The 27986-nt window shown below is 42.4% G+C and overlaps 1 protein-coding gene across 1 annotated transcript in view; it reads right to left on the bottom strand.

The window, feature by feature from the left end:
- The window catches only part of LOC126272809 (otoferlin-like), a 189848-nt gene that overhangs the window by 3215 nt on the left and 158647 nt on the right, over positions 1-27986 (bottom strand). The window contains exons 18-19 of the mRNA XM_049976035.1: positions 21033-21107; positions 13909-14034 (exon numbers count right to left, since the gene is read on the bottom strand). Of these exons, the coding sequence (XP_049831992.1) occupies positions 13909-14034; positions 21033-21107 (201 nt within the window). The remainder of the gene's footprint in view (positions 1-13908; positions 14035-21032; positions 21108-27986) is intronic.

The raw sequence follows: 27986 nt of genomic DNA, 5'->3' as shown, positions 1-27986 counted from the left end.
TTGTGGCACACGGAGGGCCCGTGCTACGATCTGCTACGTTTGACCAGCCTCCAGTCGCCCTAGTGTTCAACCCCTCATAACGTCACCAAAATGTGTTCTTTGAACCATTATCAGCTCACAGTCACCATTAGCACGTCTGAAAACGTCTGCCCACTTACCGTACTCTGTCATGCACCAACACACCTCTGCGTCTGTGGACTACTGCCAAAGCCACCTTGCGACGAGAGCAGGTCAAATGCACCGCATGGTCATACCCCGAGGTGATTTAAACCCGCAAACCGCCCACCAGAGAGTTGTTTCACCATGTATCAGCATTATCCTTAATTTATGGGCATGACTGTAAGTTCGTCGCTGTAAGAGCCCACGAGATGTCGGACATGCACACATAATAGCCACTGCGCATAATCACAGGTATAACTTAAGATGTCTCAGATGTGCGTCATAATTCTCAGTCAGCACATTCATATTTAAGCTAAAATTTAATCACTATCAAGAAATAAGAGCAGTGGATGCAGATAATGTCTAGTTCAAGTGAGGTTAGGTTCTAACTAGCAAGCATTCTTTTAAATTCAAGATTCATGTTCAAGCATATAATTTTCAATATGATTGGTTGTGGTACCAATCTTCAACCCTGACATCGCTTTTGTTATATATTTCAGCAGAACGATGACATAGCAGTCCCGTGCCGCTCAGTCTTGACGTAACGTAAATTATTGGACATCCTCACAGCTGAATTACCGCAGAAGATCGAAGTAGTCCGATTGCTACTTTTGGTACTATCACTGTCATATATCAAGGTTTAGCAGATCCGACAAATTTGACTGTTCAGGATGCATTCAACGAAGAAAACCCTTAGGAAAAGTGAAACAAAGTCGGTTACCTCGTGTTCTCCATTTGTGGTGAAATGTACCAAAGAAAAAACTGACGGCACGATCTACCAACTTCTACCGAAACATAAATCGAGTGAGTGGTCTATAGTAAATACAAACCACCTAATGCTAAACGTGAACACTATGAGCACTCTGCTCTCCAGTGGATGAAGCAAGTGTTTATATCACTTCATCCAGAAGAAATAGCACATCCGAATCTGCAGCCACACAACAGAGAGACTGGTTTTGCGGCATCGCGAGGCGGCAGCAGCTTCGTCTTCTACCGCCAGGAGTAAATCTTTGCCACCACTGCACACTCTTGATGCAACCAGCAGCATACACTCAGAACTAGTCAAGTATGTAAATTAAATGACCTTACAGACCTATGCAGTAATACAGACTCGTTCTCTTCAAACTCAATAGTTATCTGACTCCCGTAGAGGAGCTGAAAGGTTGCACTCTACAGAGGATCCTTGAAGAGCGGAAGACAATAACACTGCGGAAAATACGGCCAAAAAGTGTATCTTCTCTGCTGAAGCGCCCATCGAATATCCATAGTTGCCACAATGGCCATCCCACATTTTGATGTCCAAAATGCTTCAGCCCTATGATATACATCGCATATCAGTTCGTCATACCAAACCAGAGGGCACTCCGTCAACAAGACGCCAACCTAATATTTCGGTGTAAAGAATGGAAGCATTTTGGTAGCACTTTCGCAGTGTGAAACCGTTAGGTCTCTCATATTACCAGCTTTTTTTTTGATGCTCGTAAATTGATGTACTGATTAAGAACGACAGAATCAGGTTACTTACGACTGTTCAGATTTAGGCTTGTTTTCTTTAGATCTCTTCAAGTGAATACTGGGCTACAACATTCAGTGAGGCCATTGCTGATTTCTTGCCTCATAATTCTCTAGCAAGGATGGGAAATTAAATTATAGCCTTCCTTCTTTCTACGGTACCAGTAAGGACGCAGACGAAGATTCCGAACGATTACTCGGTAACCGCAGAGTAACCATACATAATTATCTCGGTATGCTTATAAACAATTATTAGGCAAGTGAATTGCGCATGATAATCTTTGTATCTGAAAGCAAAGAACAGTTATTGAATAAAAATTCCGTTAACGCCCTTTTGTCTAACTTGTCAGTACTGAGCAGCACTGTAGTGCATTCCCTATGAAAGTGATGTGATAAAGAATAACATCTACAGCATCATGTGCCTTAAGAGCCGATGTGAATGTTAGGGGAGCTGGAAGAGTGGTGTTGTGTAATTCTAGACGGTAGTCTATCCTGCAAAACTCCCTTACTGGATGCATAGCAACTGCAGTCTACATCGACTTGAACGTAATTATTCACTCACTCTGGACTTTTGACCCTACATATGTCCGTCCATTAGCAGTCTAACTATTCGTTGGTGCCTCGGAATGTTTTCTTATTTTAGTAATTTTGAGTCATAGATCTCTCGCCCTCCCGATTCGATCCAGCACATCTTTCTTTCATATTCTATCTATCCATCTTATCTTTAGACTTATTCTGAAACATAACGTTTCAAACGATTTATTGTCTTCTTTTCTGGCCGCGCGGGATTAGCCGAGCGGTCTTCTGCACTGCAGTCATGGACTGTGCGGCTGGTCCCGGCGGAGGTTCGAGTCTTCCCTCGTTCATGGGTGTGCGTGTGTTTGTCCTTAGGATAATTTAGGTTAAGTAGTGTGTAAGATTCGGGACTGATGACCTTAGCAGTTAAGTCCCATAAGATTTCACACACATTTGAACATTTTTTTTCTGCTTTTCTGAACAGTTTATCGTCCACGGTCCACATTCATATAACACCCAGACTGTCAAGAAATACTTTCACAAAAGACTTCTAAGGACTCAGTTTTACATTAGACGTTAACTCATTTCTCATTATGAGAGAACTTTTTCCTGCCGGTCTGCGTTTTATACCATCTTTACTTTGGACATAGTCTGTTATTTTGTTCCACATAACAAAACTTGACCACTACATTCTCCTTGTCGTTTTCTAGTCTGATTCTCTATGAATTAACTGATTTAATTAGACAACACTCCATTACCCACGTTTTAAATTTGTTGATATTCATGTTATAACCTCTTTTCAAGACACTCACTATATGTTCCACCGTTTTTCTTAGTCATTTGCCTTATCTGATAAAATTACAGTGCCACAGACAATACTTAGATAAAGAGATAGATACATACGCCGTCATTTTATAGATGAAATTATCATGGTTGTAGAACAAATAATAGAAACAAAAAATTCCTAATAAATGTTGAAAAAGAAAACAGCCAACAAGTAATGCAATGTATACGTGAAGAGGCGTCTGAAGGCGAACCTGTCGGTTCGAAACCTATACCTACGCTATTTTTGAAAAGAAATAGCGTTAGTGCCTGTTGGTGATGGCTGTTTTCTTCTATGCAACTTTCTTGGCAACAGGGACCAGTCAGTTTCCCGGTATTGCATTTAGAACGTTCTTAATAAAGTATCTATTTTCAAAACTTGTTTTTTCTTTCAGTGTGGCTTATGCAAAACATGAAATATTTCTTTTTCTATTTACCGAGGCCATGTTTCGATATCTGTGTGACTTCATCTTGAGTCTCGATTTAGTGCAAAAAGCACGCAAATTCGTGGTTTTTTCCTATTCTAAGCCTAAAAACGACAACATGCGAAATTTTTTAAATTTTTTTCGTTGATCTCCTGAAATTACTTTACTTGTGAAAATGGCTTGTAATTTCAGGTGAGCAATAGAAAAAAAATCCACATGTTATTGTTTTTAGATCTAAAACAGGAAAAGCCATTAAGTTTGTATTCGCATCACTAACAGTCAACTTGGGTAGTTTTAGGGTTGAACTGTCTCTGATGGATTTGTTACTCAGGTGACACCGAATGGCTAGTCTACATTCGAAGTCACTGAGGCCCCCGTTACTCCTGTTCCTTCTCTACTGACAATAGTTCCCACCTAGTTTAATACTGATGGGTCTGCTTCTCGTGACATCAAGTGGTCAATTCCTCATTGTATAGGGATGTGCGAAAGCTTTGGATCAGATAGTGTATAGTCACCTGAGTCGGCAGGAATGCTGGGAAGATTTTAATTCAGTATTATCCTCAGGCGACCGAGAATTCTTTCACTTTATTTTTCGGGATTTTGTGGTGGGTCCGCTATAGTATATGTCACCTTTGTTTACAGAAATAAATGAGACCACAGAAGATGACAGACTGGAGTCGAAACATATGTCGGTAAATAGACAAAGAAGTACATTATGTTTTTTTGCATAGGACAGAGTTAAAAAATAATAATTCGCAAACACATACAAACATCAACAGTAAATTAAAACTGTGTGCCGGACCGAGACTCGAACTCGGGACCTTTGCCTTTCACGGGCACGTGCTCTACCAACTGAGCAACCCAAGCACGACTCACGCCCCGTCCTCGCAGATTTAATTCCGCCAGTACCTCGTCTCCTACCTTCAAAACTTCACAGAAGCTCTCCTGCGAAACTTACAGAACCAGCACTCCTGGAAGAAAGGATATTGCGGAGACACGGCTTAGCCACAGCCTGGGGGTTGTTTCAGCCTGGGGGTTGTTCCTAGAATGAAATTTTCTCTCTACAGCGGAATGTGCGCTGATATTAAACTTCCTGGCAGATTAAAACTGTGTTCCGGAGCGAGATTCAAACTCGGGACCTTTGCCTTTCGCGTGAGGACGGGGCGTGAGTCGTGCTTGCGTAGCTCAGTTGGTAGAGCACTTGCCTGCGAAAGACAAAGGTCCCGAGTTCGAGTCTCTGTCCGGCACACAGTTTTAATCTGTCAGGAAGTTTCATGTCAGCGCACACTCCGCTGTAGAGTGAACATTTCATTCTAGAAACAACCCCCAGGATGTGGCTAGGCCATGTCTCCGCAATATCCTTTCTTCCAGGAGTGCTAGTTCTGCAAGGTTCGCAGGAGAGCTTCTGTGAAGTTTGGAAGGTAGGAGACGAGGTACTGGCGAAATTAAAGCTGTGAGGACGGGGCGTAAGTCGTGCTTGGGTAGCTCAGTTGGTAGAACACTGCCCCGCGTAAGGCAAAGGTACCGAGTTCGAGTCTCGGTCCGGCACACAGTTTCATATCAGCGCACACTCCGCTGTAGAGTGAAAATTTCTTTCCAGAGACTCAACCGTAACTTTCAACCAGAAGAAGATGAATCATTTTCTTATTTTTTCGTAATATTTCTTCAGTGATGAAGTAAACAGAATGTGGTATGAGAATACCTTCTCACCGTTTGGATACAAATCGATTTTTTAGAAAGAGAGATACATTGGTTTTTCATTCTCCTGGCAAATGTGAGATTTGACATTTAGGGCATTTTTAGTTTCCTCTCTTCATATGCTGGATGGAAACCTCACACAATTTCCGGAGTGCACGCTCAACGTCTTTTCGAAATTTAGTGACAAAGAGTTTATTTATATCCGCGAAAATGTCATTGACATAAAAAAATCATCTAAAACTGAACACTTGCGTCGCGATGAAAGTCGCCGTCCGCCGGGTTCCGCGGCTCAGCTCATTCTGCAGAGGACATACTCCCATACGCTGCTTCTGTGAGCTATCACACTTCGTAATATTGCCGTCCTCCACGATGTTCCTGATGTTCCTGACATATGAGTCAGTGAGTTCTTTCTCTCCTCTTCTTTCGGATGAACAATTCTTTGCATCGAAGTCATTTCCTGAATGACGACAATTTGTGTTTAGTGGTGGAACGTTACCCGAACAGCTGAAATACTAACTTTTACAACGAAGTCTCTGCTAGCTTATGTATCCTTGGGAAAACGTGTGACATTCTTCTAATAATTTCCGGGCATGCAGCCGCATCCCGTCGACATTCTGCCACAATATTTCGGCCCAGAGACGTCCGGCCATCATCAGGTGAGTACACAACTACTGAAGAGCCCAGGTGCAATCGCAGTATTTATGACGAATAGCGCGCATGTGAAATGTACTGGCATCCTATAGCGCATGCGTCAGGTGTTGACATGCCCTCAGTGGTGAAAGTAAACGATCATCTAGTCATTGAGTATCGAATGACGCTGTCGATTCCGCTGTTATTGTATAATTTTAATAACAGGATTCCAATTTTTATCCAGCTGAAAGCCGTTGTCACGATTTATAAGATTATCGGCAAGACGTATTTCCACAGATTCTTTGATTACGGAATCCCAAAAACCGGAATCCGGAGCTAAAATTTTTGTTCCATTGTATTCCATTGAATGTCCCAAAGAAATATAGTGCTCTGCTACTGCCGATTTTGACGGTTGCGCAGACGGGTGTATCTTTCATGTTCTGCACATCGTTCATGGACAGTTCTTGTCGTCTGGTCAATATATGCAGAGCCACATTCGCAGGAAATTTTGTAGACGCCTGCTTTCTTCAGTTGTAAATCGTCTTTAACGGATCCAACCAGGGCCCCGTTCTTTGCTGGTGGGGCCGGCCGGACTGGTCGTGCGGTTCTAGGCGCTACAATCTGGAATCGAGCAACCGCTACGGTCGCAGGTTCGAATCCTGCCTCGGGCATGGATGTGTGTGATGTCCTTAGGTTAGTCAAGTTAGTTCTAGGTGATGACCTCAGAAGTTAAGTCGCATAGTGCTCAGAACCATTTGAACCATTTGAATTTTGCTGGTGGACGGAAGATAACCTTGATTTTATTTTTCTTCAGTATTTGGGCTATTTTAGACTACACATTCCCGGCGTATGGAAGGAACGCAGTTGATTTAGAGTCGTCATCAGCACCCTCAGTGCCTTGCTTCTTGTTATGACAGTTGCGCATGGCCTTCCTTATTTGGCGTGAAGTGTAGCCATTCTCTTGAAAAAAAACCTTCTCCAAGTGTTCTAATTCTGCGTGGAGGTTTTCATCATCTGAGATCACATGCGCTCGATGTATTAAGGTACTGAGAACACCGGCTGTTTGTGCTGGGTGATGGCAGCTTGACGCCTGGAGATACAGACCTGTGTGAGTCGGTGTCCTGTAAACAGAATGTCCTAATGACCCATCATTTTTACAGCGTACTAGCACGTCTAGAAATGGTAACGTGCCATCTTTTTCAATCTCCATCGTGAATTGGATATTCTCATGTAATGAGTTTAAGTGATGAAGGAATTTCTCCAGTTCTTGTCTGCCATGAGGCCATACAACAAAAGTATCATCGGCGTACTGCCAGAAGACCGTAGTCTTTAAAACAGCAATGTCACGTGTGACATTAATAGCCGAATATGAAGAAAAGGACTAACAACAAACCTTACGGTCGCAGCTCGAGTTTTTTCGAAACATACGACTATCCCTGGTACCGTTCGATGCTCGTGCAGCTACATGCGTGACATGTGACTTGCCTGCCGAACACGGGCTCCACCTGCTGCGGGATGTAGTCGTCCCTGGAGCCGGCCACCTGGCCGCCCACCCGCATCTCCACGTAGGGGTCGGACAGACCCGTCGGGTCCCGCGGGTGCAGCTCCGTGGCCCGCACGCAGTAGCAGCGCACGCACACACGCACCGGCGCGTTGTTCTCGTGTCGCGACAGCAAGCGAACAGCCGGCCGCTCCGGGAACGGGGACGGGTACAGGCATAGCGCAGCCTAGTGCACAACAACGGCGACAGAAATGATTTTGCTCTGATGGGAATGGCTGTTTTTGCCATGTTGTTCAAACAAGAGCATTAAGCTCGAGGAGAGATATGAGGGCAATATACGTCGATAAAACAATAGAGAAAACAGAGGTTATCGAAATATGTCCGCTTGTCTGCATGCAATCGCTATAGCAATGCATATGATGGCGAAACGTGATCAAAGCGTCGAACGTTACAGATATGTAAAACAGAGGCGTTCATAACCAGTTCCAGTCGCCGCTTTTCTTAGAGAGAACTTGCATGATAACACTCCTATAATCAGTAATTTGAAGATTTCTTTTTTATACCAACTGGGCAGAGCTTTTCAAATTTTTGTAGGGCATATAGAGATGCTGATGCTTCATTGCCCATTGCATTTACGTCCTAAGTCTAATTTAGATTTTCACCTATTATTACTCCTAGATTCTTTGCTGAAGAAAGAAGTTGATATTTGTTCCATATTGAATTAAAGATGGTAGGAATTTCGGGCTAATGAGTGCAGATTGACCAATCAGTTTCACTTGGGTAAATATATTTTGTTAGTACACACTGGTCAGTACTGAAATTCTCGATATTGTCTTGTATTTAAAGATCACCAGCATAAATGTGATATCTGCAACAAGACAAAATTGATGACACATCATTGATACACAACGAAATGAGTATAGGATCTAATAACGATCCCTGAGGGATGCTTCATTCTACCTGCCTCAGTAGTGACTTTGTGCAGCCGAACACTACGCATCGTTGTTGAGGCTTCAGATATGAGAGAAGCACTGTACTGCATATGGCAAGTAAGTTAGGCTACTAAGTATGGCAAGTAAAATATGAAACTGAACAATGTCAAATACTTTGCTGAAATCTAAGAAGCTCCTTGATAACTGTCTCTTGCCCATCCATGGCAAGCTTGAGGTCATCTGTTACCGTTATTAAGGCAGATGTAGTGACTGGTTATCGTCTGTTAGGTTATCTGTAGTTATGTAGATTGCTAGCTGGTCATTTTATTTATTATTTATCGTATGGCGAGGGCCCCCCGTCGGGCAGACCATTCTTTCAATTTCACACCACTTCGGCAACCTACATTCGATGAGGATGATAGGATGATGAATAGGACAACACAACACCAAGTCACTGAGCGGAGAAAATTCCCCGACCCAGCCGGGAATCGATCCAGGGCTCAGGGGATTGACAATCCGTCACGCTGACCATTCACCTACCGGGGGCGGACACCTCGTCGTTGACTAATAAGACCTACAACGGTTAGAACAGTCGTTAACATAAGAAACCACAGCGAATTTAACTGCTACCCTCAAAGACAAAACATTGAAGACTGTTACCAACAAATTATGACTTGTAGCTATTCCAAGGAGAATTCAAAAGAACTGCGCGTTGCCTTTTAGGAAGTAAATGTGTGGGCTTTGTCAATTCAAACATTTTGTAACTGTCTCCATCGCGAAGACGGTTGGCAAGGACTCTCGCAAAGTGGAAGATGAAAAAATGAGCTCGTGTTCTTTTCATCGACGAGGGCATGTTACTTCAGGGGATTGATGATCTTCATAAAAGAGTATGGAAACGGCCAGTCGCCAGGGTAGCAGCGCATGGTGTTCCACGGGTTCAGCTGGAAAGTGAGTCAGGCATGTCATGGGCCGGTACCATTTACGGGTGTTGGACGGCTCACAACGCTATACAAGGTACTCTGAGGGCTGCTCAGTCTCCACATTGAATTCTCCAACATGTTGTCCAACCCTACAGTCAAAATTTCGGCGATGAAGAGGACAGTAGAATTGTATATTGCGCCCAAGTCGTCAACGTCTTCCTCCAGGCCACAGGGGTGAACGTGTGGTATCTGCTGACATTAACCCGACTGAGCACGCTTGGCAGCAGTTAATACACGGCGTGGGGTAATATGCCATCGAATGTTGCCCAGAAACAGATTTAGATTTCGTAGGTGTACAAAGACGCGTACTTTCTAAGAGAAACTTATTTCACAGTTATTTTATTTTCTTTAGTTTCCTAACCTTATTCTTTCACGCTCAACTCCATTTGAATTGAAGTCCAAAGGTATTTGTGGATACTGATATGGTGTAAAACTTTATTTCAGCTATTTATTTCATAAGCGATGCGTAGCGTCTGTAGGCCGTCGTGGAGTAAACTGCGTTGTACAGGGTATTTCAAAAATGTCCATCTTATCTCGCAAGACTGTATCCTCTTCATCTAACGAGCCTAGTAACTGGGGGTAAATTTTAACTTACTCATAGGAGTACAGCGTCAAAACAACCATCCGAATTCACAAGTCCATATATTTTACACATTGTATTACAGAGCCTCAACCACCAAAAAAATTCACACTTTGTGAGATCAGGGGAAGCTGCACGCGAACAGTTGTAGTGCCTCGAGAATTCCGGGGTAAATTCTAGAGACACTCGTAATTCCACCGTCTCGAACACACGTTATTTTAGGGATAAGTGTGGTCAAGAAGGACTATATCTACTGCCCCACATTGTGTGCAGGACGGACGTGTATCGGACGGACGATAGGCGAGAGCAGGTAGTCGCCGAGCCCGCCTAAGAAATTACACTTCCCACCCATGGGGTAAACGCGTCGTACTCTGTGAGATATAAAATATTGCTGGTGTAAACATCTGAAGGTTGTTGAAAGAAAAGAAGAGACTTTATTCATTCATTCTCTCACTTACTGTCGTAAAGTCTAGACAGTTGTCTTGTTAAACTTGGAGAGATTTATAGGCTGTATTTATAGAAAGATGATTGTAATAGCTTCTGTCGGACCGGAAGGTGTCGAGCTTACGGGAAATGTTTTAGTGTAGGAAAACTGTTATGTGTTATGAAAATACAGTGAGATTGAGTCCAAAGTATTCTCGAGTGTACCGAGCTATTTAAAAATATAGTTAATTCCTCTAGAGTACAAAGTATTCTCGAGTGTACCGAGTTATTTAAAAATATAGTAAATTCCTCCAGAGTAGCATCTATTCTTCGCAGAAGAAGCTGGGCAGAATATCGCAGACGGCTTTTCTGAAAGAAGATCGGCGAAGCAACTTTAGGTAAGTTCAACAACCAAGGGGCAGTGTGAGTCTTGTACACCAGTACTACACTCCCACCCCTAATCACCGGAAACCGCCAGACAGTGAAATGCGAGAGCCATACGCCCATTACGGCCGATCTTTCGTTGAGGTGGGCCATTGTTAAAAAGTGCTTTTACGTGCAGATGCAATTGCTGTGTTGTTCTGTCCTGTTGAATAATGAAATTCTCGGAATGTTCTCATAATACAGGAGTGCGCCATATTTCCATCATACCCAGAGACGTGATTCAAGTAATCGTCTTTTCCTCAAAAAACAGCATGCTCGACTGGTATGTGGCTACTGTGTTCCACATGTGACGGTTCAGTTTTCGTGTTGAATGGAACGTAGCGTCATCACTGAACACTAACCGTTCATAGATATCGACATCTTCCATCGCGACGTACAGAATGAATTCACAAAAAGCTACATATTCTCGTTTACCACCATTCTAGCAACTGAATCCTGTATGATATGAAACACAAGAAATGATAACTGTAGTATCCCGTTATGGGTGAGGCACGCGCAAGAAAAAAAAAACATTCCCAGGTGCCCAATAGCAGTAGAACTTTATTACGACTCAGAAAGTACCCGATAACGTTGAGCCAATAGAACAGCTTCCGAGTGAAAGCAACATAAAATGATCCTGATCTGATGAAAAATTGTCACTAATACAATAATAGTTCTTGAAGGTGCAGGTTGAGACTCAATCTGTCACGATCGACAAACACTGTCATTCACTGGACAGCGCGAGACCGTTAGGGAGATGCTCAACAAACTCCAGCGGCAGACGCTACAAGATAGGCGTTGCGCATCACGCAAAGGTTTCCTATTGAAATTTGGAGGAAGTACTTTCGGGGAAGGGTCGGACATCATATTACTTCCTCCCACATACATCTTTGTAAATAATCACCACGAGGAAATTCAAGATATTGGAGCAAATACGGATGTTTGCCGACAATCATCCTTCCCAGGTGCCATTTCCGAGTGGAACAGGGAGGAGGGGATCAGTTAATGGTATCAGGAGTATCCTCTCCAACACGCCATTAGGTGGCTTGCTGAGTATTGATGTAGCTAGATACAGATGCCAGCGCGGTCGGTAAGGGCTGCACTCGCGATGTCCTAGCTCCCGATGACGACACTTCCGAAGTAGAACGTTGACGTCGAATCTGAAACTCTCATTGACTGACGGACTGTTTTACGTTTCCCTCGCCCCGTGTGGGCGGGCGTGGGGCTGGCACCTGTACAGCCAACCTGCTCTTCACCAAGAAGACGATAGTCACTATGTTAGAAGCTGAACGTAAAATAAGGAGATATATTTACCATGAATTTACTTTTTTTAAAGGTGAAGTCAATAGCTGAGCATCAGTAATAATGCTGTCTGGCGAACTGCTAGGCGGCATCTTATGAAGGCCATAGGCTAATATTACACGGTTCTTAGTGCTGGCTCAAGAGCGCTTTATTCAACAGATTTGGCATCCCCACTGATGCAGTAACTGTCGCAGGCAGAGTGAGTTATCTCTGCACTGCAGGCGCCTTGACCGGTCGGCAACCCGTGGCCCTCTCTTGTATGGCGTGTGGCTGGATCGTAAGGCGCTTGTCGTACGCAATATTCCTCTTGCCATCGGAGGTGATAGCGGAGCCATGCCACTGCGCAGATCAACCATGGCAACCTTTAGTTACCTGCGGGCCCCACTCAAATACTTAGTTAAGTCCGCGGATCGCCTCGCTCTGTGACCCGACAGCATCTCTCCTAGTGCAGAAAGTCAAAATTATACCGTTCGTGAAGTTAAATTTTAAGGGGCAAAGCATCAATATGGTGGCACCCCTTCCGAACACGACACGGTATCAAACAATGCCTTAAAATACCCATTTTTGAGAGCACATTTATTTTATGTTCACCCCATCTTCGACTGTTTACATCAACTGGGCGTCGTGAACATTGTTTTTTGCCGACGACGTTTTGCAGTAACTGTCTTAAAATCTTCCATTGCAAAATTATGCAACGTCGATAATAAATAAATAATTATTGTGACACGTAAACAAATGCAAACATGTGAAGATCGGTTGTGAGGCATCTTGAAATATCATCATGAGAAACTAATTGCCTATAAAAGTAACTGATTGCTGCTAATTCATTATAAACTACCTCCAGCTTCAACAGTTGAAATTTTGTAAAGCGTCCTCACAGGACAAGTAAGACGTACTAATGTTAATGCGAAAAATACCAGGAAAACGAAATACGGCAATGAGATACGCATTCGCAATCTATACGCATTAGGAGAAATTGTGCGATGTTTGGCCACTGACAGGTTATTCGAATGTTTGATATTTAATGTGGAAATGTCGACAAACATTATTAGTGAGCATTTTTTAAATATTTGAGCAAAAACACTTTTGATGTCTCATCCAAAAGCATGGACTGTTTCTGTATCACTAAATAAATTAAGTGCTCAGACTGCAACTGTGTTTTACTTTTTTGCTCAAATCCAGCGGTGTCGAATTAGCATTGCGCATGTGCTGAGTACCCGAAACTTCCACTGGTCTGTGACATAAAGCTGCAAGCCCGAGACGAGCCGAGTGTGTGCGCGAAAATATCGGGAAATGCTCCCCGGGCGGTGTACGTGCGATCTCCTCTCTTTCTCTCCCACAAATTTCTTCCGCGGGCCGCAGTGAAATCAACTGAATGCCGGATGCGCGGGCCAATGGTTGTCCACCGGTATGGTAGACGGTAACTGCGGCGGAGACGACAGCTGAAGATACGGCATGGACTCCGTGCGACACTCTCTTGAAAGTGTTCCACCTCATGACAGGAAGAGTGCGACTCTTGTGGATTCCTCCTCACATAAACCAGTGTCTCGAAGCTGCTAATACCATCGACGAATTCTTTGAACTGTAGGAGTTGCAGTGCCGTACTGTCACTGTTGGGACGTATGAACATTCTCATTCGAGGTGACATATTAGAATCAAGCACCGCCGCGCTGCTGTGACTTAAGTGCACCTGTCGAATCTGAGTACGCAAAAGGCCTTTGTTGATGTGCTGTTGCCAGCTCAACTCGACACGTTTTGGGATATGAATGAGAGAGCGAGCGTTCGAACTAGATACATCTGGGAGGCCGCTACAGGCAACCACATGAATCGGCAACTTACAACTTGGGCCAAGGCAACTACTTGTTTCACTGCTTATGCTAAAATCTAAGCGTTTTCCTATCTTAACTCATGTAGAGGATACAGTCTTACAAAATTGTATGGATCTTTTCGAGTATGATGCCCAGTAGTTTCTGGTGTAAAGTTACAGCTGTAGACTTAGTCTCACCTTGACGTGCCCCACGACCGGGCTGCGGCCGGAATCGGCGCGCTTGCCCCTGTGCAGAGAAAAGCAGCGCAGCCAGTCTTGAAGGGCGCTGAACTGGGACAGCTTCTCCAGCTCGCACGGGTATAGCTGCAAGCAGGCCAGTACCAATGTAAAGAACCTAACTCACCAAGTCAAAGAGAACGCTTGAAAATCAAGTCTTAAACCGTAATCCATGCACAGTCACTTTATTCACGAGGGGCCTTCAATAAGTAATGCAATATTCTTGGCCAATTAAGGTTGAAAAGATGCGGAATTTGTTGTAGGCTATCGTGAAATATTCCCTCTTCAGCCTCTTTAGTTCTATGAAGTTGCAGTGGGTGACGGCGCTATCCATGGCCTTCAAAATGGCGTCTGAAACGGAAGTGCGCTCCAAGAAGAGAGCTGTCATTGAGTTTCCGTTGGCGGAAAACAATAGCATCGTAGTTACTCATAGGCTCTTGCAGAATGTCTACGTAGACTTGGAAGTCAACAAAAGCACGGTTATTCGTTGGGTGAGGCGTTTGTCATTAACGCAACAAGTTCACGGAAACCCGTTCGATCTCCCACGTGCCGGCTGGCCGCACACAATTGTGACTCCTGCAATGTTGGGACGTATGAACATTCTCATTCGAGGTGACATATTAGAATCAAGCACCAAGCTGCTCAACTGGAGTCTCTGTCGATAGTGCTGCCACCCTCGTCCACCAGTTCGAGTACTCGAAAGTGTATGCCAGCTGAGGTCATCGCCGCCTAGCAGATGACCATCGAAAGCAACGAACGACTATTTGTGCGGAATTGTTCGCTCCTTACGAGGCTGATCGTAACAATTTTTTTGTCGAGTGTCGAAGCAGACGATGAAACATCGGTTCATCATCTCGAAACAGAAACAAAACGGCACTCCGTGGAGTGGCGCGACACTACCTCTCCTCCGAGGAACAACTTCATATCCGCACCGTCAGACGGTAACGCCATGGCGACAGTCTTCTGATGTCCTCCGTCATGGTTCAACGATCAACGTGGAAGTGTATTGTGATACCCTCAGAAAATTTAAGAAACGACTTCAGCATTTTCGTCGCCACATAAATGCAAACGAACTTCTCAAAATGTTCAAATGTGTGTGAAATCGTATGGGACTTAACTGGTAAGGTCATCAGTCCCTAAGCTTACACACTACTTAACCTAAATCATCCTAAGGACAAACGCACACTCCCATGCCCGAGGGAGGACTCGAACCTCCGCCGGGATCAGCCGCACAGTCCATGACTGCAGCGCCCTAAATCGCTTGGCTAATCCCGCGCGGCTGACGAACTTCTCCTTATGCGTGACAATGCAAGGCTTTACACAAGAAAATCACATAAAAGTTATTTGGACCGTTTTTCCTCTGCCATACTACAGCTGGATCTCGCACCTTCAGACATCCATCTACATGGCTAAATGAAGAATGCATTTTGCGGGAAGCAATGCTTGGATGATGGGGAGGTTAGCGTTGCAGCAGGGTGTTGGACCCGCCGTCGTCCAGTAGAGTGATGCATACAGCCCCTCCCTGCAAAATGGCGTAAGGCCGTCGCATTGAACGGTGATTACATTGAAATCTGGGGTTTTATAGCCAAAGTAGTGGTTAATAATATGGTGTACTGGAATCCTGAATAAAACCAACCTTGCTTCTTTTGATTTCACTTGGCAAAATTAGTGGCTTCAGATCCTCTCTTACATCTAACCAGACGTCGTTAGTAAATGAACATTACAATTTCAATAGCATAGGAGACATATGTAATAATAATGTTAAACACAATAACAATAATAATAATGGCAATGTTTACAGTGGTCAATATACGAAATTAAAGAAATGTCAGTCGTATAAACATTGTATTAAGCAATTTCTTCATTAAGTTTGTGGCGAATCTGAGTAACGTCATCCAGTACAAACGCAGTGTAAAAGTACTGAACTAATCAAAGTAGGATATGAGGTTGTATGATCATAAAAAGTGAAGCAGATGATACGGAAGGACGGGAACGGAAGTAGAAAGCAACGAGAAAAAGACGTTTAGTGACATAGATATTGGTTTCTTACGGACAGAAAGAAAATAGCTGGGATAAAGAAAATAGCTGGGATACGCGCAAAAGAAAGCTGCGCCGCTGATAACAAATAAAGCTTTAATCTTCTCTTGAATGCTAACTGGTTTAGGATAAGACGCAATTTACAGGGTACTTTGTTCCACATTCGTATAGGAGGTGGACCAGAAGATGGAGAAAGATATGCAGGGTGTGTCCCTGAGAAGTAGGAGGTGCATTTTCTATGGTGTTTCAGCAGATATTTGCAATTTTGTTTTTCCACCGCGTAAGCGGAGTCAGCCCAATAAAGAGCTGTTATCACGTCTTTTATGCGAAGCCCAGCATCGGTTTGTTTCCAGTTAATAATAAAATTATTTTTAGAGTGTAATTTTACGTGTCCATTCGCAGAGCGGTCCAATATTAGTCTACTCCGATATTTGTTTTAACAACGTGTTTCAACAGGACCAGTAAGAGACTAAGAATTACCACTACTCCAGAGGCGAAACAATGGCCCTGGACCGCGCTCGGAAATCTCGAACTGATTCCCTACCTCTAGATTTCCAGAGGGCTTTTGAAATGTTCCTTACTTGTGATTCGTAATCAGATTACGTCTCTGTGGAGTATCGTCTCAGTCACACGTCTTGTTTCATGATTTCCTGTCACAAAAGTCGCAGTTCATAGTAACTGATGGGAATCTACCGAGTAAAACGCGGGTGATATCTGGAACCCCCAAGAAAGTGTTATAGACCCCTGCTGTTCCTAGTCTATATATACGGTTTAAGAGAGAATCTGAGAAGTCCTCTTAGATTGTTTGCGGATAATGTTGTCATTTACCCTCTATTATAGTTTTCATAAGATCAAAACCAATTGCAAAATGATTTATATATATTTGTACTAAACACTGCAAGTGTGAGGTCATCCACACAGGTACTACAAGGTAACCGCAAAATTTCGGTAATACGATAAATCACAATAACCTAATGCTGTCAATTCAATTAAATATCTAGTGATTGCAATTACTTAAATTGGAACTATCATATACATAATACTGTGGGGCAGGCAAACCAAAGACTGCGTTTTTATTGGCAGAACACTTAGAAGAAGGCCTACTGAAGAGACTACTTACACTGCGCTTGCTCGTCCTCTTCTCACTTATTTCTGTACGGTATGGGATTCATATCAGATAGGATTGACGGAGGATATTGAAAAAGTTCAAAGAAGGGCAGCTCGTTTGTATTAACGCGAAATAGAGGAGAGAGTGTCACAGATATGGGATGATATTGGAGTGGCAATCATTCAAACGAAGGCATCTTCCGTTGCGGTGAGCCTTTTCACGAAATTTAAAACATCAGTTTTCTCTTCCGAATGCGACAATATTTTTTTGGTGCCTTCCTGTATAGGGAGGAAGGATCATCGTTATTAAATAAGAGAAATAAGAGTACGCACGGAAAAATTGTAAGTATCCGTTTCTCTCGCGTTCTCTTCGAGAGTAGAACGGCAGGGAAACAGTTTGAAGATGGTTCGATGAACCCTCTGCGGGCCACTTAATTGTGAACTGCAGAATATTCATGTAGATATAGATCGTATACTTGTTGTAATCGAACAGTGTTGAAATGGTCGCTTGACATTTGTCCATGGCATATTTGATGTCACCAGTTACTTTGGTTAATGCAGTTAGTGTGTTATGATCTGTCCGGAAGCCTGGTTGATATTTATTGTAGATGTTGTAAGTTTTAAAATACTTCATCTGTTTTTTATGACCAATGAACATAAAGGCTTTAGATATTCCGGGTAATATGCTGATCAACCTATAGTTGCTTGGCGATTTTGGATAATCATTCTTGGGTACTGGCTGAATTAAGGTTTGCTTCCATTCACTAGAATATGTATCACTTACAAGAGAGAGACTGGAGATGTCTTTGAGCACTGGAGAAGTAGTATCGGCTACATTTTTAATTATACCTATGCTCATCCGAACATTACCCCCTGCCTCAGGAGAGACTCTCATGATTGTTTTTCGTACTGTGGGTGTAGAAAGATGTTTTAAGGAAAACGCGTCTGTCTAGAAATTGCTATCTTGTGGCTGATAATTTATCACGGCTTGATAACTGACTGCAGTTGAGAAAACGTATTTTAATTCGTCTGTAGACGCTTCAAAAACAGTGTAAGAATTTGCCTTTCCTACACCGAAGCTGAGGGGCTGCATGATTCTACGTGCAGCATACAACCTAATTTTGGTGTTGCACACGTTTTGCTTCTTTGTTCAGTAGCCTGAATCTTTAACGTACAGATTATGTTTCTTCATTATCTGGCGAAGTTCTGTAGTCAGCCATAGAGGGAGCTCTCTTTACTGTAACAGAACGTTTAAGGGCAATTTTCTTATACAATGTAATAAGTCCGAAACTTAATTTAAAATGCTTGTCTAACATGTATGTTTCTCATACTGACCGCATTTCTTTTTCTCTGGTGGGTATTCCACCTGCTCTTTCTCACCTAACCTTCCTTTTAGTAAATAGATATGAATAATTCTTTCCGTAAATACACACATATTAGTGTTATTATTATTTACATAGAGTTTCCTTGTTCAGTGTGTAAAGTTACGAGCATGTAGGCGACCTAATCGGCCGCCTAGAGTTGCTAGCAGTAAGGTGAATTTGATACACAGCTGAAAGCTGGCCATTGCAAGGACTCAGGACACGCCACGGCAGTTTCAGCTTCTGGCTAGGTGACCGGTACGAGCGAATCCAGGTTCAAAGACAAGCAGAGCCGCAGAAAACAGGGAAAACCCCAGTACGAGGAATTTTGACGACTGTCGTTTACATGGCGTTTGTGCGGGGTCAATGCTCCAAGACATGGCAGGGTGTCAGACAAAGCAGAAAGATAGTTAAGTTACAGGTCGTTGAGATTCGACAACAATTTACATCAAACATTAACGCTACTCTGAATACATCTGTGATCTCAGAAAAATGAGGCACATCCAATGACACAATAGTATCTCAATATCTTGAAAACTACATTAGTTAACATTTCACAGTGAATAAATATTTACTCGATGTATCTCGGAATTAACAACATTTAACTGTTTCATGCGATTTCAACAAACGGTATCTCAGATGATAACATTGCCATCCCTGAAAGCTACGTATCTGTATCTACATTATTTATTGATTTACGACGTCTTTTATAACTTTTTTACTATAAAATTTTTCCAGAGGGTCGTATTCTCCACACTTGCACAGCAAATGAATACAGCATCAGCAGTTCATATTTTGTCATACTCGTGTTTTTATTTAATCAACAGGTTTCTATTTTGCCAGTAACTTGATGTACAAGTTTACTGCAATTGGTATTAGAAAACTGTTCAAATTCAAAACTGGCCAGTCGCATGTGTTAGTGGACACCATGACTGAAAAGAGAACCAAAAGACGCTGTTGACAAAAAGGCATAAATAATTGTTTAATAATACTTAAGTACAATTCGTTGTCGTTTAACATGAGCGCATTTGTGCAAGTTCACAGGCTTATTTATTTATGAACATTCCTTTATTTATAATTCCTGCAAATGATCTGAGTGTGACCAAATGCTTATAACATTTATTTTATTTAAATATTGTTGTAATGTAATAGTTTAGTGTGGGAAAGTGGTCATGTTGAGTCAAGTCATTTTTATAGCAGGTAAGAACAATGTATTTTTGGTGGGGATGGCCTTCAGCCAATGGTACAGGATACAGTAGAACACTACTGTTTCTATCGGGTGTGTTAATTTGTGAATCATCATTTTCAACTGTGAACTGTTTTGAGCTCCTGAATATTTCGTGTATTGTGAGCACGGAATGGATTTAGTTTTCAAGTATCTTTGATGACCATTTAGATTCGGGATTTTGCTACCGTTCTCGTAATGCTCTCAACGTAACTTTACTGCATTTGATGAGAGTATTTTCCGTCTGAACTTTGACTTACTATCATAGGATCCCTTCCTGTTTATCTGAAATGGCCTTTCTTGAGGAAACATTATTTAACGTAATTCTCTTCCATCTACAACAATTACAAACGTTAGGATAGAGACCTTGTTTTTAAATTATTCATTTAACTTGTATTTTTTATTTCTGTGTATTTTATTAACTCGAAATTCCAGCCAATGCATGTACCGTTTGACTGCAGGATCACAGCAACAGTTTAATATTTGCAGTAAAGTGCAGGATTTGAAGACAGACGTGCGCGTTTCGGCCCTATGACTACACCAAACTAATCTTTTAAATAGAGCGTGCATAGACCAAGTACCTAAGGTACGAATAACACAGATAAACACGCAACTGATTTGCTCCTGTGGGATGCTGTTTAAAAGAGACGCTCGTCAGCGTTAACCATTAGTTACCGTCACAAGCAAACCGTCGAAAATTTTAACTATGCATCTCCAAAATTATGACTGAGGAAATGTCTGCCAGAATGTCAGAAAGGCATTATTCTGTTACACTGAGCCATCCTTATAACACACGAAACAAGCACGCTGACCAATCACAGAATTAACATTTTAAGCTTGTTTTCGGTTCTTATACGAAACATACTCTTCTCCAATTAAAAGACGATTAAATTCAGGTATAATTAGAAAGCGTTACATTTCAGGAAGTTTTGAATTTTAATATATTTCTCTCAATCGTGTAGTTGTTCATGTATCGAAAGTGACTGAAATTATCACCATCCACAATACCGTAAGAAATCAAACGTAAAATTAAAATCCACTTATTCGTTCTCACAATAAGCAAAATTGAAAACCTGAAAAACAGCTTAAAGGGCAGTACTATTGGGAGTAAACTGCATTACACATTTCCTGCAGCATGCTGCCCTCCCCACCTACCACCTCCGCCTGTCCACCCTCAAATTGTATCCTAGACTTCATACAAGTCTAATAACCTGAAAACGTAGCCATAAAAAAAGGCCATGTATCGAAAATCGAGTGCCGAAAACTTATATTGCTTCAGTAAATAATGTATAACTCGTGTCACTCATTTCTGAATACTGTTTCGTCAAAAAAATAAAGCGAACAATTACACTTACCTCCAACTTTTCCACCGGTTCTGTCGCCTCGGCTTCCACATGGCCAGCTAGAGACAATTTCCTGTCTCGTTCTGCCTGTTGACACATCAATACTAATTATTATTAATAATCATTATTGTTAGAAAATTATAAAAACAACCCGTAAACACGTTTCTATCTGTAAACTACGTTTACATTCTCGATGGACTAAATAGGAACGATTTTCTTTGATTTTTTTCATTGCGGTATAACTACGTCAAATCTATACCATTCTTACTCACTACATGTTAATGAAGGATAGTTTAAATGCTACTTTTGCAGATAAGTCAATTCAAAGAAATATTAGTTTGTTTACGTATAGCCCTAACTTTTGTGGACGACTTTTGCATTTAAGTATATAACGTACAACATTATTCTTGATAAATTGTTGTAATTCCTATTAATGATGTGGTTAGATATGACTGTTCTCGGTCTTCTATTGGAATGGTCAACCAGGAACCAAATAATACCCTTCACTGGTTATGTGAGATGTGTGATAGAGATAGAAACATAGTGAAACAGAATCGGAAGTTTGTTATCCATCAGGGTGAATTAGATAAGACTACAAAAGATCTGAACAGATTTAAGAGAGAAGTTTAACCAAAGGTGGAGAAACTGTATAGTACCTGAAATCACTCAACAGAGAAAAGTCCACTGGACCTGACGGAATACCAATTCGATTCTACACAGAGTACGCGAAAGAACTTGCCCCCCTTCTAACAGCCGTGTACCGCAAGTCTCTAGAGGAACGGAAGGTTCCAAATGATTGGAAAAGAGCACAGGTAGTCCCAGTCTTCAAAAAGGGTCGTCGAGCAGATGCGCAAAACTATAGACGTATATCTCTGACGTCGATCTCTTGTAGAATTTTAGAACATGTTTTTTGCTCGAGAATCATGTCGTTTTTGGAAACCCAGACTCTGCTCTGTAGGAATCAACATGGATTCCGGAAACAGCGATCGTGTGAGACCCAGCTCGCTTCATTTGTTCACTGAGACCCAGAAATTATTAGATACTGGCTCCCAGGTAGATGCTATTTTCCTAGACTTCCGGAAGGCGTTCGATACAGTTCCGCACTGTCGCCTGATAAACAAAGTAAGAGCCTACGAAATATCAGACCAGCTGTCTGGCTGGATTGAAGAGTTTTTAGCAATCAGAACACAGCATGTTGTTATCAATGGACAGACGTCTACAAACGTTAAAGTAACCTCTGGCGTGCCACAGGGAGTGTTATGGGACCATTGCTTTTCACAATATATATAAATGACCTAGTAGATAGTGTCGGAAGTTCTAGGCGGCTTTTCGCGAATGATGCTGTAGTATACAGAGAAGTTGCAGCATTAGAAAATTGTAGCGGAATGCAGGAAGATCTGCAGCGGATAGGCACTTGGTGTAGGGAGTGGCAACTGACCCTTAACATAGACAAATGTAATGTTTTGCGAATACATAGAAAGAAGGATCCTTTATTGTATGATTATATGATAGCGGAACAAACACTGGTAGCAGTTACTTCTGTTAAATATCTGGGAGTATGAGTGCGGAACGATTTGAAATGGAATGATCATATAAAATTCATTGTTGGTAAGGCGGGTACCAGGTTGAGATTCATTGGGAGAGTCCTTAGAAAATGTAGTCCATCAACAAAGGAGGTGGCTTACAAAATACTCGTTCGACCTATAATTGAGTATTGCTCATCAGTGTGGGATCCGTACCAGATCGGGTTGACGGAGGAGATAGAGAAGATCCAAAGAAGAGCGGCGCGTTTCGTCACAGAGTTATTTGGTAACCGCGATAGCGTTACGGAGATGTTTAGCAAACTCAAGTGGCAGACTCTGCAAGAGAGGCGCTCTGCATTGCGATGTAGCTTGCTCGCCAGGTTTCGAGAGGGTGCGTTTCTGGATGAGGTATTGAATATACTGCTTCCCCCTACTTGTACCTCCCATGGAGATCACGAATGAAAAATTAGAGAGATTCGAGCGCGCACGGAGGCTTTCAGACAGTCGTTCTTCCCGCGAACCATACGCGACTGGAACAGAAAAGGGAGGTAATGACAGTGGCACGTAAAGTGCCCTCCGCCACACACCGTTGGATGGCTTGCGGAGTATGAATGTAGATGTAGATGTAGATGTAGAAGACAACTTTTTTGGTTTGTGTGACAAATAAGTTAGATAATACACTGAGCCTCAGGCAGATGTAGTTCTAAATAGGGCTCAAAAACATTTTAGTAAAAGTCTTAAAACTGCGATGTATGAAAATCAGTAAAAAGAAGACCAATTTTGTCGTAGGTTGGTTGTCATACAAGAAGCATAGGTCACATTTTGGAGGACACACTATAGTTAGAAGACAAGGTTTCCAATTTTTTTAAATGAAGAACTGATCTGTGCCAGGTGGAGGGCAAAACTATTCATTGAGATACTAAATAAATACAACCTTGTAAATACAGCTTCATCATCGAGATTACACATTAGTATTTCGTGTATATTGTGATGATCAGAGTGGTATTTCGAAGCGAAAGATAATGTGAAGTTGGAGTGGTGGCTTCTGACGAGTACTGTGCCTCATATTGGTCATTCTGTACAGAAGAGTATAGGGAGAAATGGATAGAGCAGTAGCAAGTATCTTAAGGAAGGGTGGCACCTTTATTAGTGGCAAAATATTAGCGATTATGGGGGTCAGGTAGGACCTTATTTTCAGTAAGAAAAGTATCAATAGTTTAAGAGAAATTAAGAATGGAACGAACATTCACTTTCGAAAAGTAATTTAGTACTTTAGTACACTGCACACATACAAACAGATCGTGATTCAGCATTTTCAGAAATTATCAGAAAATAACATCTTTGTATCCATTCATAATTCAGTGAGTATAATAATTAAGTCAACTACACTTAATACATCAGAATATTCGAGGACAGTGGAGACAAACAGTTGAACTGCGTATTTGCATGACCACTAATACTTGTCACATCCAAATGACATTATTTGCTCTCTGGAGACCCTGCAACAAGCAGTTTGGGTGTATTGTTACAGATTTTACTTCTGCAGAGCAGTTAAGAAAAAAGAAGGAATTGCTTCATTTAACAAAACTGATATACAAGTAATAAAATACCATATGGGTCCTGTATATTACAACTGTGAGAGGTTGTGTCTGAGGATGTTTGATACTTCATGCTGAAACGGTTGGTTACATTTGGGAGAAATTTGGCATGGAATAAGCTTATATGGTGAATTAACACATAGGCTACTTCCAGAAGTGTGTATTGATTTGGAGAATATAATTTATCATGAATTGAGAAATAGGGTACCTTCGTTTAAAAAAAAAAAAAAAAAAAAAAAAAAAAGTAAATAAATAAACAAAATAAAAAATAAAAATGAAACGTCAACGTGACTGCTGTTCCCATGGAATGAGTAACGTGACTAAAAAGTAATCCACGGAAGTTAACTATCAAATGAATGCACGAAATTTAGCGGAGAGTTTTTTAGCTGTTTCGACAAATGAAATAAGTTTGTACACAGAACTAGGACAGCAGAATAAATTCTTGTAGAATAAAATCAATTACTGAACTCCATAGCAATGTAACATATGATCATGAAAATATTTCGCAGCACATAGAATGTTTGAGAAGTGTGTTGGATTGGGATATTATTGGAAATCTTAACAGAGTTTGGATCTGAATGGTAGATTCAGTTTGCTTCTATCTTCTCGATAGTACAGAACCTGGATTTTACAAGTCCATTGGATTATGATATTATCGTGATTCTTGAACAATGAGTTAGGTTTTCTCGTTGGATTTCAGTGATTCATAATTTGTCTGGTGATTTGGTTGGTCTGTATTATCTCCATAGTTCGTTCCTCTGTTAGGTTTGTAGGTTTCTTTCCTTGGTTAAATTGGCATTTGTTTTGGATTTCCGATCGTTTCTTCCATTTGTATGTATTACTGTTAGTGTAGTGAGTTACTAGGTTGGGTTGTCCGTGTCGGATATCTTACGACATCTGTTCGTCGGTTTCGGTATTACTGTTCAGAAATCCAACGACTGTAAAACGCAAGTCGCATCTTTCGCGGGGCTCAAAACGAGCTCGCGCTATGAACGTGGTTAGACGGCAACAATCGTTCGTTCATGCCGAACAGAGCATAACTGAGATGGCAGAGTGTGAGACAAATGCTCGAGTGGCTCAGACCTCGGTGCAAGCTGATGGACCGCGTCAGCAGAGCGTTGAACGCATTGCGTCTCGGCGTGCACCTGTGGCGGCGGAGCAGTCATATGCTCGACGACAGTATACAGCAGAACGCATGGCCTATCACCGTGCTTCCGAGACAGCAGGAGATCCGACTTCTAGGCGTCAGAAGAATGCAGCACGAATGGCCTTTAGGCGTCCCTCTGAAACAGTCGGAGAGGCAGACGTGTGCCTACTCGTTGCTGATGAACGATAAGTTGAACGTCGGCAAATATTTGCAATAAATACCTGGGGAGTATCTAAGGAAAGTGCTTTAGACTACGATCCAACTTCAGAATACACTAATCACAGGCTCATCACAACTGAAAATACGAACAAGGCATGTGGATTTTGTGCGGCACCGAAACGGAGGGAGGGAATGGCATGGTATCCATTTCCACAATAGGAGAGCCGCTCGATCCTTTGAAGGAGCCGCATATAAAAATATAATTTATGTTTTCACATGATCTCGTTTGGGGCAGATAGAATTCAGGTCATGCCTGGGTTTTAACCGGCCTTCATAGTGCAGGGGCAGGTGCACCATAAAGTAGTATTCCTTTTTCCTCCATCAAATGCCCAAGCACAATTTTTTCAAGTTTACTTTATGTGAGACGACGAGGCAGAGACTCATAGAGAGTGTAAAATTAAAGAGTTGCATGGGTGACTGCTCTGAAAACACAAAAAGTTCTGGTGGATCACATTGTGTTAGTGCATGAGTCTGAAACAGCCCTCGAGAACATGCGCGAAGGGAGCTGCGAGGTGGAGATCCAAGCGTATCGCGTGGCGAGCGGACGGCCTGCGTGCTTCTACACTGCGCCTGCTGTGGTCGAGGTCGAGGCTATGGTGATGGGCGTCGACTCCACCGCCAGAGAGACATTGTCCTACGCCAACACGGCGACTTCCTCGCCGGACAACGGAGACGCACTGCTACTACGTTACTCTACACTATCCCATTATGTTCTGGAAAGGGGGATATCATCTCAGTATCCCTCACAGAAATCCGGCGACTGGGTTACCGAACCCGATCAAAAATACGACGTGTATGGATTTTTACACGTTTCGCGTGATGAACAACCAACAGAACTTCAATTAAAGGCTGCGTTGTAGGGTACTTCTCTCCCAGTTTTTGATAGAGGTATAAATGAAGATGGAGAGCGAGCATCTAAGGTACATACCGTGAAACCAACGCAAGCTGCGAGCAGAGAATTACATTCACCTGCGAACGACGGCAACGTGAATTCGAACAACTTAGGTCAAATGGACATCCTCCCGTCGTCGTTCGTGAACATTCCGAAAAACCTCCACGAATACATGTAAGACACGTTCTTCTACATCCGGAATTATGTTTGGGCACCTTCGCATGCAGCCTAGCCTGGATCAATATAAGGAAAGAACTGATGGATGGGCAGAAACCGACAGATCGCCACAATATCGTAACGTGACTTTTTAAGGTTAAAGCGAAAAAGGTAGTGGCCTTCCTCGCGAAAGGGTCAGTTTTGGTGAGGTGTAATGCTTCATATATTCCACTGATGGTAAAAAAGCGACCTGCTACAGGTGCACTTGCCGCTGTGGTAATACAAAATCGCGGCTAAACCATATCGATCAGGTGACATCAGCTGAGCTTCTCGACCCCACCATGATGGGAGTAGCAGGGAGATGGCAGCCGGGGTGAAGTTTTGATATCAAATAGATATGCAAATCAATTAAATTGATCAATTAATTACCCCAAACCCCTTTCACCACCACCCCATCCCCATCCATTCACATGTTTTCTTCAGCCAGAATGTGGGTCCCCGGCACCTCCCCATCCCCCTCTCCATCCCTCCCCTTCTCCCTCTCCCACCTAACCTATTGGTGGGAATTTCGAATTTTGACTGGAATTTCTAATTTTGGGGAGAAATTATTTGTCCCAGGACTTTCCTGATGTCCCACCGAACCTACCACCCAGGAATTGGTGGGAAATAAAAAAATACCATGCCTTTTCTGGGAATCGAAACCTGGTACTTTTGGACATAAATTGGGCATAAACCAAAACTGCATCCCCCCCCCCCCTAACATATGGAAAGTGTCCAGATGCGGAAGAGGAAGTTCAGTATTTTATTTATTTTGGTTGGGAAACTGAAGTAAATACAGCTCCTAATTACGTAATCAATCTTACAGATCGGTCCTCATTATACATCTATATGCATAGCGCTACACAAGGAGTACCTACAATCACTAACATTTCACAATACCACTCGAAAGTAGTAGCAGATGTACTGAAAATCTATGCTTCACCTGCAGGCTGGCGGAAAAAATAAAGGAGCGGAAGCCACTATCTACATTTTTGGCGGGAATAGTGTTCGACTGACAAAATGCTGGTGTTGGATAGACAGGAGTTTAATAAGTGTATTACCTATAACCATACAGCTGAGGACTGTATCTGTCGCTGATTGGCGTCAGAGTTCGCTACAGATGTCTCCCCCTGCATTGCTCGACAATCAGCCTGCAGCCCATGTAATTGAAGCCAACACTTGCTGCCACAACTGATGGAAAATGCTTCATTGTTCTACTTAGACATCGAAATTGTCATTAAAAAATCACACTTGTAATCAACAGGTCATAATACAATACATGTGCTGGGGAAAATCGTCGTCCCAGGAGACTGCAACAGGAGAGAGGGGTGGCAGTTGAACGTACATTCTCCTTGATGTGCTGCCAGGAACTAGCGAAATTATAGGCACTTC

This window comes from Schistocerca gregaria, chromosome 1 (assembly GCF_023897955.1).
Source record: "Schistocerca gregaria isolate iqSchGreg1 chromosome 1, iqSchGreg1.2, whole genome shotgun sequence".
Taxonomy (NCBI): domain Eukaryota; kingdom Metazoa; phylum Arthropoda; class Insecta; order Orthoptera; family Acrididae; genus Schistocerca; species Schistocerca gregaria.
The sequence above is the reverse complement of the archived record's forward strand: the minus strand, read 5'-3'. Positions and strand labels throughout refer to the sequence as shown.